The 15928-nt window shown below is 33.0% G+C and overlaps 1 protein-coding gene across 2 annotated transcripts in view; it reads left to right on the forward strand.

Moving 5' to 3' along the window:
• The first annotated feature begins 5894 nt into the window (after positions 1-5894).
• MED31 (mediator complex subunit 31) overlaps positions 5895-15928 on the forward strand; it is a 56672-nt gene continuing 46638 nt past the window's right edge. Inside the window, exon 1 of one of the 2 annotated variants that reach the window (XM_085811211.1) lies at positions 5895-6041. In XM_085811211.1, coding sequence (XP_085667337.1) covers positions 6026-6041 — 16 coding nt within the window. In that variant the 5' untranslated portion in view covers positions 5895-6025. Of the gene's footprint in view, positions 6042-6120; positions 6188-15928 lie in introns of those variants that run through there. The other variant, XM_085811210.1, reaches the window with a different exon arrangement.

Here is a 15928-nt window from a genome sequence, read left to right on the forward strand (position 1 = left end):
TAGAACATTCACTAGCTGCAATTACTTCTGCTTCAGTCGTCGAAGTTGCAACAACTGTTTGCCTTTGGCTAATCCATGATATAGCTCCACTACTATATAATATCACTACTCCACTCGTTGATTTTCCTGTTTCTTGACAGCCTCCAAAATCTGCATCACTATAGCATTCTAGAATTCCTGGTTTGTATTTATTCTTGTATATAACACCTTTAGTTAGAGAACCTGCTATGTATCTGAATACACGTTTCACTTTTTTCCAATCATCTTTCGAAGGATTTTTCTAGGTAACGTGATAGAATGCCAACACAGTAAGCTAAATCTGGTCTTGTGCCTAACATAAGATACATTAAAGCTCCTACAGCTTCTCTATAAGGAAACATTTCTCTGTTTGATTTATCTTCCTTTTTCTTTTCAGTTAGACCTTCCTTCAGGATAGGAGTTGACACTGGCTTGCAATCTTCCATCCCAAATTTTTGAAGAATTTTTCTTGCATAAGCTTGCTGACTAATTTTAATACTTCCATCTTCAAGATGTTTAATTTCAAGTCCAAGAAAGTATACTGCTGATTTAGTTGTGATTCTGAATCTCGACTTCAATTCTCTGAGAAATTTTTCAGATTCTTGTGGATCTGTTGATGCTACTAAACCATCATCTACATATAAACATACGATTAGCTTCTTGCCGTTATTGTTTCTTATATATAAGCATGGATCAGCTTCACTTGTCTTGAAGCCCAGCTGTGACACAAAATCTCCAAAATATTTATTCCAGTAGCGTGACGATTGTTTAAGTCCATAAAAACTGCGTTTCAATTTACAGACTTTCTTCGAACCGTCACCATATCCTTCTGGTTGCTGCATATATATAGATTCTTCAAGTTTTCCATATAAGAATGCTGAACCGACATCAAACTGAAAAAGATGCATTTTCTCATTGGCTGCGATGCTCAAAACTGAACGAATAGTTCCTAACTTTGTTACTGGACTAAACGTTTGATCATAATCAACTCCAAAACGTTGAGTACATCCTTTGGCAACAAGTCTAGCCTTGAATTTATCAATAGATCCATCAGGATCCCTTTTGATCTTATAAACCCACTTGCATGGTATAGCTTTAGCATCTTTTGGTAATTTTTCTAAACTCCATGTTTCATTCTCTATCAATGATTTCATTTCTGAATCCATAGCTTCTTTTCAATTAACACTTTGCTTACAGTTGATCGCTTCTTCATAAGATTCGGGTTCTTCAGAATCAATAATAAAAGCTTCACTTATCATTATATAATCTTCAAAACGCTTTGGCCTTCTCAAGTCAGCTCTATCTCTCAGGAATCTTGACTGTGCATTATTTTGCAAATTAATATTTTCACATTCTACTCTTTCAGAATGTTCTTCTGATATATTTCCAGATATTTCTTTGTTGTATTCTTCTTCTGAATTATCTTCTTCACAAAGAAACTTTTCTGACTTATCTTTTTCTGAATTTTGTTGATGTTCAGAGCCAGAAATTAGGCTATCTTGATCTTGAATAGGTAACTGCACCCTTTCTTCACAATTTGTGAGCTTTTCGTTAAATATAACATCCCGTGAACAGATCACACTATTGGTTTCTTTGATCCATAGTCGGTATCTTTCGTTTCCATCATAACCAATTAAATAAGCTTTTGTAGCCTTATTATCCATTTTCCTTCTTCTTTGTTTAGGAATATGGGCATAGCACACAGATCCTACTATACGAAGATGCTTAATTCGAGGTTTCTTTTTAAACCATAGCTCATAAGGACTCATGTCTTCTACTGATGATTTGCTAGTTCTGTTTAGTACATATATGGCAGTGTCGACTAGTTCAGCCCATATTGCTGCAGGAAAATGAGCTTCAGAATTTGAGTACTTAAATGTTCTTGCCATTTCGATTATTGTACGTATGTCTCTTTCACTAGAGCCATTTTGTTCAGGAGAATAAGGTGCTGTTAGTCTTTGAGTTATACCTTCAGAATGAAAAATAGCACGCACTTTGTCATTGTCAAACTCGCCTCCATTATCGCTGAGAAATTCTTTGACTGGATGTCCTAAAATTTTAGCGTGTGCAAGCATGTGTTGTAACATATTTACAACAGATTTTTCCTTGATAAAATACCCATAACGAAACTTTGTGTAGCTATCTTTAAACACAACTAAGTATCTTTCCTTCTGGAAAAATTCATCAAAAGGTCCACAGACATCAGCTGAAATTAATTCACCAGGCTTGCTGGCTGGCTTTCTTATGCCAAATGGTAAACGGTGTGCTTTGCCAAAAATGCATGGTTCACACAATTTTCTTTCAAATGGGATTTTAATTCCTAATTCTTTCTCAAGCATGTTCTTAATGTGACGTTTATCTTGATGTCTCCATCTCTGATGATATAACTCTAACAAGGAATTGTCTGCTTCAGCAGCATGCACTTCTATAATTTTATCAGGCATAATAGGTTCGATAGCTGCCTTGTATAAAGTACCATATACTTTGCGAGTTCCAAAAAGCACTACTTGACCATTAACCTTTAACCAGCATTCTGTAACTGTTGAAATAAATTTACTATTCGGATTTCTATCTTGAGCAGCAAGTAAAGAAAATAAATTTCTGTTTATCTCAGGGACATGCCAAACATCTTTAAGGTAAATTCTTTGGATTTTACTACCAATAGTTGTTTTGACACATACTGTACCTTTACCAAGAGCAACTAAAGTTTCTTTTCCAGCAGCCTTGATGCTACAGGGACTATCAAACTTCATAAAGTCAATAAAGTATGTGAAACAATTCATGATATGTCTTGTAGCTCCACTATCAATCCAAAAAGATGTTCGATCAGTCTTAGCCTCTTCGTCAATGGACATCAGTATTACACTGCCTGTATTTCCTTCATTGGTTTTCGTCAACCTATTCTTGGGTGGTCTTCCATCAGCAATCCACTGTTTACAATCTTTTACCCAGTGTCCTTTCTTTTTGCAATAATTGCAAATATCTTCTTTTCTTGGTTTTCTTCTGAATATATCTTTTTTATATTGCTTTTGTTTTTCAGATTTTGTCATTACTAATGCCACTTGTTCATTTGTATTGCCTTTCTCATGACTTTTAAATTCTCTTTCATGAGAGCAAAGCTGTGCTGTTAACTCATCAACTGTTCTTTTGTCTTCACCCAAGAGTAACCAACTTGACTTAAAAATGGTATTGTTCTGGTAAGACATCTAAAATCTTGCAATTGAGTAGCATGTCAGGTAACTTATTTTCATTTTTCTTTTCAAGTCCTGAATTCAACTCATTCCATAAGTTTTTTAATTTGGAAAGATGAGCCGCCATATTATCTTTTTCATTCCACTTGAATTGAAAAAATTGCATGCATATGTTATACAATTGATTTTCTGATGATGCTTCAAATAACTTATGTAATTCCAACCACACTTCTCTAGCAGTCTGAAATCTCATAACTTTTTGCAGAGTTTCTTCCGTCATGGAATTCGTTAATACCATCATAGCACTAGTGTTTGCATTTTGAAACTTCTTAACAGCTTCATTATATTTCTCTTGTTGAGCAATCGGAGCATCTACAGGAAGAACTTCTGGTTTCACTATAGTTCCTTCTACAATTTCTAAAGCACCAGGATGATAATTTAAAATAAATTTTATCCTGTATTTCCATATAAGCCAATCGCTTTCACCTGATAAAGGCTTTACTTGGACCTATTAGATAATTCCATACTTTGATTTCTAAACAACTTTCGATTGCTATAACGAAAACAAAACACTTACTTGATTAGGCTTAACGAGTTCCGTTTCTTCGAGAAAACATCAATTCAAAACATTTGACGCAATATGGGAGCTTGCTTGACCCATAACCTAAAAAAGTATTTCCTAAAAAATACATAACCTAAAAAGGTATTTCTAAAAATAGAGAGAAAACAAATAGCAGAGCAAAAATACGATGTTTTTTTATTGGAATTACAAACTATAGCTATTTTTGAACGACAGTATCGCGAAGCACGATCTCCTGATGATGACAACACTCACTGTTGCCAGAACTTATTTAAACTATATATTATATTATTATTATTTTTATTAACATACTTTAATATTTACGACTGGTCGGAATGCGCAGAAATCACGAAAGTGTCTCTGCGCGACTAGTCGTACGTTTAGCAATTTTACCATGTTTCAGCTAAACGTCCGACGTCGTACGGGTAGACACTAGACCGTCGATCTCGGAACGCCTGCTATTGTCAGCTGGGCGAGTTCAATATACGCAGGTGAGAGGAATAGAAAGGAAAGGTTCCGGAATGGTTTCCAACGGAAATAATTAGATCGTGAAATGGCTTTCAGTGGGTACTAGGGAAAAAAAAGGGATATGCTCGCCGAACCGTGGAAGGAGTTTCACTGCTTATTTTTATGCTCCATGTTTTATTGAACATTTTGTTTAAGGAAAGATTAACTTTTTATCAATTTATGAAACAAAAAAAATTTTTTTGTAGAGAAATACGTGTTTGCAATGTAAAAGTGTATGCTTATTTAAAATTTGCTTAAAGGCATAACGTTTTGGCGAACGAAATTTAATATTTATTAGAACTCTTATTACGGTAAAGTAACAGAGTATTACATGAAGTTACAATACGTAACTGTAAATATCACTACTTAAGGTATCGTAGAGTATTGTAACTGTAAAAAAAAAAGGCAGACAATAAGAATAATAAATGCAGTCAAAAGTCGTTAATTCGGACACCCATAATTCGGAATGATCTATAATCCGGACATCAAAACTAAAAACTTTCTGCGCATGCGCCGCGTTGACACATGCGCAGAGGCGTTCACGCGTGCGCGTAAGACCTTTTACGACTGCGCATATGAGTGTGCGCAAGTGCAGAATACGTTTTCGCGTGCGCATTTTATGTATAATGGACGTATAAGCTAAATAATTATCTATTTCAGTTAATGTTGATGATTGCGTTGTTCCTTAATTTTCGAATTGCATCCGGCTTATTATTTTTTGCAGACTGTAAGAGCAATTTTATAAAAGTAAGCTTAAACTTTCGATTATATCAAATAGAATTTCCGATATATATTTGTTAATATGTAAAGGATCTAAAGCGAAAGTATGTTTTGAAATCCGAAATCTGTTTATCATTTTCACGCTGCTCGGCGGCGGGCGCGTAATGAATTGGAAGTTGATTTGTCAGCACTATCCTTATCTTCAGCGCAGATGTTTTTATTTTATTTGGCTTATAATTCCTTACCAAATGTAGTATTTCATCTCGATATGCTCCTTTGATATGATTTAAAACAAGTTCCTCGTCATTATAATTCGCTTCCGATAGCGAAGAAAAGTGACAGAGGTTATTGAAAACAAAGAAATTTCGATTGACAAATTAGTCGGTGTTCTTGACACAGCAATTATAGGACTTGAACGGCGGAACTTTGTAACTGAACAAGAAATTATGTCTGTTTAATAGAATTAAAGAGAAAGTATTATCACATGAAACGAAGCAAAACTTAAACAACTTACATTGAAAGAAATGTTTAATAAAGTAAACAAATAAATATTAAGCTTTTTCTTTTTGCAAATTTTGATACTCTTTAGATCATAATTGTTCTTTATTTCATAAATTACGGTTTCATATTTTTAATTTTGGAATTTCTGCATGCCATCTTACGAGATTTAAACTGATGATCTATAATCCGGAATCGCCGAAGTCCCGACGAGTCCGGATTAACGACTTTTGACTGTAATACATTTACTAACGAAACGCTAGTTACCGTCAGGAAGCATGAGCCCGTTCATAGTAAGCGCTTTATCCCGGAATGACTAAAATTCCCTATACTCAAAATCCCTTTTCCTTTCTCCTCTTAGCTCATCCCTGCTTTCACGTACCATGCCTACAAATCTTGGACTCTTCCAGCAAACAATAGAATTCGTTCCGTGATTGAGCGCCTACTCGGGTAGACACAACCAGTATTTTTCAAGTTAAAGTTGGCAGCATGATATTTTATACAGAAGTAAATGATGTCTATGAAAGGTGAGTATTACTTAAAGTATTCTGAACTTCTTGTAATCTTGCGCAAGTTTGCTTATTAACTGTTTTACTTTAATTGCTTGATGCCTAGAGATTTATGCAGTCCACTTATTGTTTTCTAGTAAATGTATCTTCTGCTTTGCTTCTGAGTAATAGTTTCCTTCATATTCATGTAGCAACGAATTAACGTATTCAGCTCTCGCATAATGCTGGATCTCTTAGAAAACTGTTTTATGTAGTAAAGAATACTATATTTTAATAATCTTTTGTTTTATAGGCTAAAAATAATTTCCAGTCATTATAAGTGATTAATTTTGCATTTCTTGTTGTTTGCCTACTTGGGATTGATTATTGTCAAGCTAAATGAATTATCAGTTCCGTAATTTTCCCATTTAGACTTGAAAACCAAATCATAAGGGTTTTTGCATAATTAAGGTTTCATGCATAATTTTCAATGCCGCATATCATTATTATCATGCCGTTTAATGCGTAATTTTTAGTGCCGCATATCTGTTTTCGTAAGTAGATCATTCAGGTATGTCTTATGAGGACTGTCGATCGGTATTCGAAGAAAAGATTAATTATAGCTTGGGAACTTCAGATTGAAGATTTAAAGTGGTAAATAACAGGCTTTGTTTTCGGTATACTTTCTTTGTGCGTAGTTTTATTTAGAGAAAGACATGTTAAGTAATGTTCTTACATATGTATCCCTTATAATTAGATTGCAATCGGATTTTCGGAAGCACTTCCGCAGAGAACCCGGTAAATGTAAACATCGCCAACTTTGGCGATAATAGTTCAAACCTGGTAACCTATTGGATTCATCGTATTCGCTTGTTTGAAGGTTGCAACCATTCCTCTTGCATTCATTTTCTTGAATTATCACTGTCGTTGTTCGCATTTGGAGATTTATATTTTTATTCTCTTATTTATTATTATTTTTTTCTGATTTTCCACGTTATTTTTCTGAATTTTTTGACAACGAATGGATAGAAATATTTTCGTTATAATTAAGGAAGTTTTCGTCGATAGATGCCGGTTCACGTTCAATTTTTATGGCCTAAAATTTTAACAAGATACTATATTGTTAATACTTTTCTAACAATAACCTTTCTGAGGATGGCAGGTGTGACATAAATAGCGGATTAAATTGAAATAAAAAGTATTATTGATTATCTAAGATGACAGAGTAGTTTGATGCATCCCCATGGTCATCAAAATTAGCAAACCATTGCTGGTGTAAGGAATACAGTTCAAATTACTCTTGAAAAATAATAAAATGTATAAAGTTCTAGTTTTGTTAACAATGCTACTGAAGAAAATTAGACTACTGTTGAAGGTTATTTGTATTGTGAAATATATTATGAAAAATCCAGCTTTATTTTCGTATATCACGTTTAACCGGTTATTTTTATATCTGCATGCTTATTATCTGTGAATTTTTACTACCATATGCTTAATACTTTGTTTTCTCTGCTAATTTGAATTTACATGCACTAAAACTCACGTTTACAGCTCGGCTCATACCTTGGCGAGTAAAAATTGCAACGGCGCCAACGGGTTCTTTCCCGAAGCACCAACGGGCTCTTCTGCAGATTAAAACCCTGATTTTCTTTACATTTCGTTAGGTAATGTAAGTGGAAATTAAGATTAGGATTAGGACTTTAGATGCTGGAAAAGATACTGTATCATGAAAGTTTTTACTAATTAATTTAGTATGAATTACAGTCAAAAGTCGTTAATCCGGACTCGTCGGGACTTCGGCGATTCCGGATTATAGATCATCAGTTTAAATCTCATAAGATGGCATGCAGAAATTCTAAAATTAAAAATATGAAACTGTAATTTATGAAATAAAGAACAATTATGATCTAAAGGGTATCAAAATTTGCAAAAAGAAAAAGCTTAATATTTATTTGTTTACTTTATTAAACATTTCTTTCAATGTAAGTTGTTTAAGTTTTGCTTTGTTTCATGTGATAATACTTTCTTTTTAATTCTATTAAACAGACATAATTTCTTGTTCAGTTACAAAGTTCCGCTGTTCAAGTCCTATAATTGCTGTGTCAAGAACACCGACTAAATTGTCAATCGAAATTTTTTCGTTTTCAACAACCTCTGTTACTTTTCTTCGCTATCGGAAGTGAATTATAATGACGAGGAACTTGTTTTAAATCATATCAAAGACGGAGCATATCGAGATGAAATACTACATTTGGTAAGGAATTATAAGCCAAATAAAAACATTTGCGCAAGATAAGGATAGTGCTGACAAATCAACTTCCAATTCATTACGCGCGGCGTTCCCCCCGCCGAGCAGCGTGAAATTCATAAACAGATTTCGGATTTCAAAACATATTTTCGCTTTAGGTCCTTTACATGTTAAGAAATATATATCGGAAATTCTATTTGATATAATCGAAAGTTTAAGCTTACTTTTATAAAATTGCTCTTACAGTCTGCAAAAAATAATAAGCCGGATCCAATTCGAAAATTAAGGAACAACGCAATCATCAACATTAACTGAAATAGATAATTAGATAATTTTAGCTTATACGTACATTATACATAAAACGCGCACGCAAAAACGTTTTCTGCACTTGCGCACACTCATATGCGCAGTCGTAAAAGGTCTTATGCGCACACGTAAACGCCTATGCGCATGTGTCAACGCAGCGCATGCGCAGAAAGTTTTTAGTTTTGAGGTCCGGATTATAGATCATTCCGAATTATGGGTGTCCGAATTAACGACTTTTGACTGTATTTATTTTTAAAAGTGAGCTTCTATGGTCAAGAATTTTATGTAGGCAAAACTCAGCCTTAAATTAGGACTCTCATTATGTTTTTGTTTAAAAAAAATATTGCATTTTCAGATTTTATTCAAAAATTCTGAAACATTAACAAAAAGGGAAACTTGGATAGAGTAGACTTTAAGGTACCACTTGTATTATGGCAAAGTTATTGTTTCATTTATCTATAAGTTGTTGTTTCATTTATACAGTCAAAAGTCGTTAATCTTGACTCGTTGGGACTTCGACGATTTCGGATTATTGTTCATCAGTTTAAATCTGGTAAGATGGCATGCAGAAATTATAAAATTTAAAATATGAAACCGTAATTTATGAAATAAAGAACAATTATGATCTAAAGGGTATCAAAATTTGCAAAAAAAAAAAAGCTTTATATTTATTTGTTTATTTCATAAACATTTCTTTCAAAGTTGCTTCGTATTTTATGTGATAATACATTCTCTTTAATTCTATAAACAGACATAATTTCTTATTCAGTTACAAAGTTCCGCTGTTCAAGTCCTATAATTGCTGTGTCGAGAATACCGACTAATTTGTCAATCGAAATATTTTCGTTTTCAATAAATAACCTCTGTCACTTTCTTCGCTATCGGAAGCGAATTATAATGACGCGGAATTTGATTTAAATCATATCAAAAACGGAGTACATTGAGATGAAATACTACATTTAGTAAGGAATTATAAGCCAAATAAAATGAAAACATCTGCCCTGAAGATAAGGATAGTGCTGACAGATCAACTTCCAATTCATTGCGCTCCGTGGCGTTAAAGATAAACAAAGTTTAGATAAACAAAGGATATGCCTTTATCCATTTTTTGCAGCAATTCCACTTTTTGTTTAATGGATTTCGAAACATACTTTTGCTTTGTAGATCCTTTACATATTAGTAAATATATATCAGAAATTCTGTTTGAAATAATCGAAAGTTCAAGCTTACTTTTATAAAATTTCTCCAACAGTCTGCAAAAAATAATAAGACGAATCCAATTCTAAGATTAAGGAGCAACGCTATCTGCAACATTAACTAAATTAGATAATTTTAGCTTAACTTATACCGTCCGTTATACATTAAACGCGCATTCATAAATGTATTTTGCGCATGTGCACACCCATATTCGCAGCCGTAAAGGTCTTACGCGCATGCGTCAATGCGCAGAAAGTTTGTAGCTTTGAGGTCCGAATTAACGACTTTTGACTGTAGTAGCCTGAGTAGTTGAATGTTATGGAAACCCTATTGTGACGTAATCGGGTGCATGATTCTAGGAAATTTTGAATCGAGGGATGTTTTGTAAGTGTTTTTGTGGTGTGTGTTGGTTTGATTCTTTAGACGGTAGAATGGCTGAATGTAGTAAGATTAATTTGTAATTTGAAGTTTCTGTACGATTTGGAGTGAAAGGGGAAAAGTGCTTTAATCGACTGGTGTGTAAATGAAGGTTTACTTAGTAGCAATAATAAGTGTCCTGTATGTAGGAAGGATATGCATCTAGTCGAGCGTAAAAACAGTTTAGATGGATTTGAATGGGTTTGTAGGAAGAAAGGTTCAGATGGTCACTATGTGAAGCGTTCAATCAGAAAGAGTACCTGGTTTGAAAAAAGTCATTTGAGTATGATTGATATTTTGATTTTTATGTGGCTCTGGTGTATGAAGCAAACTCGAAAATCATGGCAAGTGAATATTTGCTTTTGGTAAATTTTAAATGTATAACATGTTTTTCCTTTTTTATGCTATTTTATTGTTTGGTTTAAAATATATTTTACTGTCAAAAGTCGTTAATTCGGACATCCATAATCCAGAATGATCTATAATCCAGACCTCAAAGCTAAAAACTTTCTGCACATGGGCGTTTACGCATGCGCGTAAGACTTTTACGACTGCACATATGCATGTGCGGTAGCGCAGAATACGTTTTCGCATGCACATTTAATGTAGAACGGATGGTATAAGCTAAAATTATCTATTTCAGTTAATATTGATGATTGCTTTGTTCCTTAATCTTCGAATTGGATGCGGCTTATTATTTTTTGCAGCCTGTAAGAGCAATGTTATAAAAGTAAACTTGAACTTTCGATTATGTCAAATAGAATTTTCGATGCTTGGAGCTCCCAAAGGATCTACAAAACGAAAGTATGTTTCGATGTCCATCAAACAAAAAGTGGAATTACTGCAAAAAATGGATAAAGACATGAAGAAGGTGACAGAGAGGTTAGTGAAAACGAAAAAATTTTGATTGACAAGTTAGTCGATATTCTCGGCATAGCAATTACGGGACTTGAACAGTGGAACTTTGTAACTGAACAAGAAATTATGTCTGTTTATAGAATTAAAGAGAAAGTATTATCACCTAAAACGAAGCAACTTAAACAACTTACATTGAAAGAAATGTTTAATAAAGTAAACAAATAAATATTAAGCTTTTCGTTTTGGAAATTTTGGTACCCTTTAGATCATAATTCTTCTTTATTTCATAAATTACGGTTTCATATTTTTAATTTTAGAATTTCTGCATGCCATCTTACGAGATTTAAACTGATGATCAATAATCCGGAATCGCCGAAGTCCTGACGAGTCCAGATTAACGACTTTTGACTGTATTGAGATAATGTATTTTTTGTTTGCCTATATTGTAGAATTTGGTGCTCCTTTGACTTTTTAAGTGAAAATATATCGATGTGTACAAAGTAAAGGGAGTGGGCAATGCAAGTTTGTGCAATTCTGGGATTTTTTTTTTAAGTGAAAATAGATCGACGTGTACATGGATAAAGTTAAAAGAGTGCCCAGTGCCATTTTTGTGCAATTCGGGTATTTTTTTTAAAGTGAAAATAGGTAGACATGTACATGGATGAAGTCAAAGAGTGCGCAATGCCATTTTTGTGCAATTCGGAGATTTTTTTTTAAGTGAAAATAAGTCGATGTGTACATGGATACCGAGTTTGTGCAATTGTTTGTCTTGTTATTTTGGTTTTGTGTAGCGGCGATTTTTGGCCCAAAAATCACCGCTTTGTAAGCCAAAATAACGAGTCAAAGAATTGCACGAAATAGGTATCCATGTACCGCCAAGTTTCGCCAAGGGGTACCCTAAACTATACTTTTACCGGAAACTATAATTTTAAAAAAGCTAAAACTGTTATATTATATGTTGCTCTGTAAATGTTTTTTTATGTATTAATATAACCACCTTGTCACAAATTGGAGATCTTTTACAGATAAAAAGGGAAAATTACTTATTGGATGGAAGTTGGAAAATTTTTTAAAAACATTTCGAATCTATTGATATATCAGTTGCCAAACATTATCAACATATCAAAAATATTTCTTTAAAAGTGCAAATTTTAATTATGAATTGATGACTGTATGATAAATTAAAAAAATAAATCGCAATTTCCATGAAATCCTCTAATTGTTTAGTGCTGTTATTCTTCCTGTATACACAGCAATCTATTTTTGATTAAGAAAACAAAAACCAGAGAATTACACAAACCTGGCAGTGTGCACTATCTATGAAACTCATCTCAACTTTTTCTCTTTACAGATTTTGCTTAAAAATTTTGTATTCCTGCAGAACTTTTACGATGTTTTATTACATTGCTGGTAAATTCAGTAAAAATGTTTAAAAAAAATCAGAGAATTGCACAAACTTGGCATTGCACACTCCTTTGACTTTGTCCATGTACGTGTCGAACTGTATTCACTTAAAACGTCAAAGGAGCAGCCATTAACAGCATCCAAAAACGTGCTAAAATTATCTGAACTAGAATCTGTATACTGGCATTGCCACATAAATTCACAAAATAAAAGTAAAAAATATCCTCTGTAGCGACGTTCGACCATACGCATTTCCTTCCTACAAATAGGATACCTAATAATGGCTGCTATGTAAACCTTCATTTACACACCAGTCAAGTAATGCTCTTTTCCCCTTTTTTTTCAAATTGTATAGAAACTTCGATTTAATTTCCATCCATTCGATCCATTTTCCATCTAAACCACAACACAAGCAATATACTTACCAACATACACACACCACAAGCCCTTATGAATTTACCTCCATCATGCAACTGATTATGTCATAATGGGGTTTCCATAACATTCAACTACTTAGGCTACCATAAATGAAACAACAATTTTGCGATAATACAAGGGGTACCTTTCTCTGCATTCTAACTACAAATTCAAGAAGCCATATTTTAACACATTGTACTCAGAGAAATTTCTAATATAATCTTTATCTAATTAAAAGTAATATGCAAAATTTGCTATGCAATGTCGAATCTCGATGTGGTCACTACAGTTTTCCTCACTGCATTTCCAAAAAGGTTGTTTTCCAAAATTCTGCATTATCAAATGTTGATGATTTTGCTTCTCACTAGTGGTTGAATGGTAAAGTTGCTGAACACTGAAAGGTCAGTTACAAAGGCATTCCTTGCCATAAGCAGATAGCCCTTGATATGCTTTGCCTTTATGAATAAACCTTATCTTCACAATTTTACAGCAAAATATTGTATTCCTGTTTGCAGGCAAATCCCACAAACGCATATTTTAAACTCAACTTTAAAAACAAAAATATCACAATTTGCTTTTAAAGAGTTTTTAACCTTTAGTTTAAATATTACATTGAATAAGAATAAAAAAGTCCAAAAATTTACGCTGATTCTTAATGTTGGACTTTGATGAGTTTGCAACTTATTTTGTTTGAGCTTATTTTTTCTGTTATCCTTTGTGTATTGGCTTGGCAAAACAATTAATCACAATGAGTTGGTAACTTCTGGGGATGGCATAATCAGAAAGTATTATATATATTTTTTTATATCACACTTTCATGGCAAAGCAAACAAGTTTCGAACCATGTTTGTTTTGCTTAACAAGTGTCACTCTTCCTTCTTGGTTTATAATAATGTTTCCATTGGCTGTTTTAATTATTTATGTATTTTTTGACATTCTTGCCATTATGGATAGTATATGTGTCTTGAGATTTAACCTTCCTAGTGGCCGAGACCCTGAACTAAAAACTCTTCATCTCAAGTCTTGAAAAAAAAAACCAGATTCTACAATTTCTTCTGCCTATTCTGCATCCAGATTAACGCTAAAAGCGGCAGACGTTTCGCTGTCTTTAGTTGCTTTCCCCCCACTCAAATGACCGTCGTTCAGCGGGGCGTATTGACATGTCCATGTCCTTTTGTCCAGCAGGCTCTCGTTATGGCAAGAAAGATAATTGAATGTACACCAGATTTTAGTGGTTATCGCCGTGTTGGCTGCGCAACTAAGCAGATTTTAAACAGCGTACGTACTTTATGAATATGTGTTTGAAATTGATATTGCTTTGAGTTTTTAGTTTTTCATTTGGAAAAATATTTACTTTTATTTCTCCGTGTTTTACTAAAATATTTCACAAAATCTGCATAAAAATTGTAGTCATTCCTCACGCAAAAATTTATAGAAAATTACGTTTTGATTCCACCATAACTTTGTACCATTACTCATTTGTATTACGTAGCAAGAAGAAGAATAGAACTAATAATTAGGCCCAGAGAAAAGATACGGTCATCAAAATTTTCTACTCATCACATTATACAAATAAAAACGTACATAATTTATGTACTAAATAAAATGCATTACGTTAGCATATAGTTTAATAAACTACTAATTTTACTTATTTTATCTTTTAATTACTTCAATTTATATTCTAATCAATAATCTTTTCTGAATGACGTTAACGTGAATACTTTCCAACGACATTGACTTGAATTATTACTAAATCTATTTGAGATGAATTTGAATTTCAAAAATGTTTCTTTACATGGTAACTTTGAACGTTGATCACAACGAATTTATATGATAGAATATTAAATTAAAATTTTTCCTATACCATTCAGTTTTTACAAGTTCTGCATTTTTCTTTTTTTCCTACCAAAAATCTTAACTTTAATTCTCAGCTTCCTATTCATCGTTATTATAAATACTTTTTTTAGATAAAAATAAAATATTCTTTGCTACATTAAGACCCTCAATGCGTTCCCCCCGTCGCTGAAGAGATTTGCGGAAAGAAAACTGTGTCATGAAGTACAGTGCAATGATAAAAGATCGTCTAAAGAGAAAAGCCGGCACATAAATGAACTCTTTTCAGATAAACTATATTACTATCTAGATTTTTGAATGATTTTATTTATTAAAAATTCCTTTTCCATATTAAAAGTTTATAATGATGATTTTAAATTGTGTACTGAAAAATGATAAATGACTTGAAATTTTTCTAAATTCGTACATGCGCACAGAAAACTTCCAAAATATAATTTTTTTTTTTTTCTTTTTTTTCAGTTTCTTTTATTAATGCTTTAAGTATTTCTAACTTTAAATGAAAATTAAGACTAAAACTATCGTGCGAATAAACGTAGAACTGAGATGAATTTTGCCTAATTTAGTGCACTGAAAAAATCTAAAATTCAGTTTTAAGATGCTGTATTTTCAAAGTTAAAACTGTTTTTAAAAATTTCCCTAAAGAAGCGTCTTTTTTTTGTTATAAATTCTAGGAACACATTCTTTAACGGAAATATAGTTTCAGAATTAAATTAAAATGCCTTGAAATAAGTGTGTCTTGAATCGTGTTAGATAAAATTATATGACATTAAATAATAAATGATTTTTTTCTCTGTACAGTGTTAAAGCTGATTCTTTCCCGTTTTTAAAGTTGTCTCTGCTACTCCTATGCTCCAAGACATCCGTAAATAATTAGAGAAGAGGAATCTGTAGCTGACTTAGATAAATCATAGAGTGAATGTCAGCTCGGGTTTACTTCGCTGTTATTCATCGGTTCTTGTATTAGGCATAAATTTCAAGAGTTAGAAGGGAAAGGTTCGGCATTACCTTCACAGGTAGTTTGCAGGGTGTTTTTGTCAATAAGATGAAAACAATCACGACATGGACGAATCCAATTTAAAATTTATAGGAGTGCGTCCTTTGAACGCATTGAGGAAGGGGAAAGTTACAGGAATATTTTTTTAATTTACGGAGCCCGCAGCTAAAAATATATGGGAAAAATACGTGAGGATATAATACACTATCGATTTCTAGAGCAATCTTGGAC

The sequence above is a fragment of the Stegodyphus dumicola genome, chromosome 2 (assembly GCF_044657685.1).
Source record: "Stegodyphus dumicola isolate Sdum_Otavi_A_Nest chromosome 2, ASM4465768v1".
Classification (NCBI taxonomy): domain Eukaryota; kingdom Metazoa; phylum Arthropoda; class Arachnida; order Araneae; family Eresidae; genus Stegodyphus; species Stegodyphus dumicola.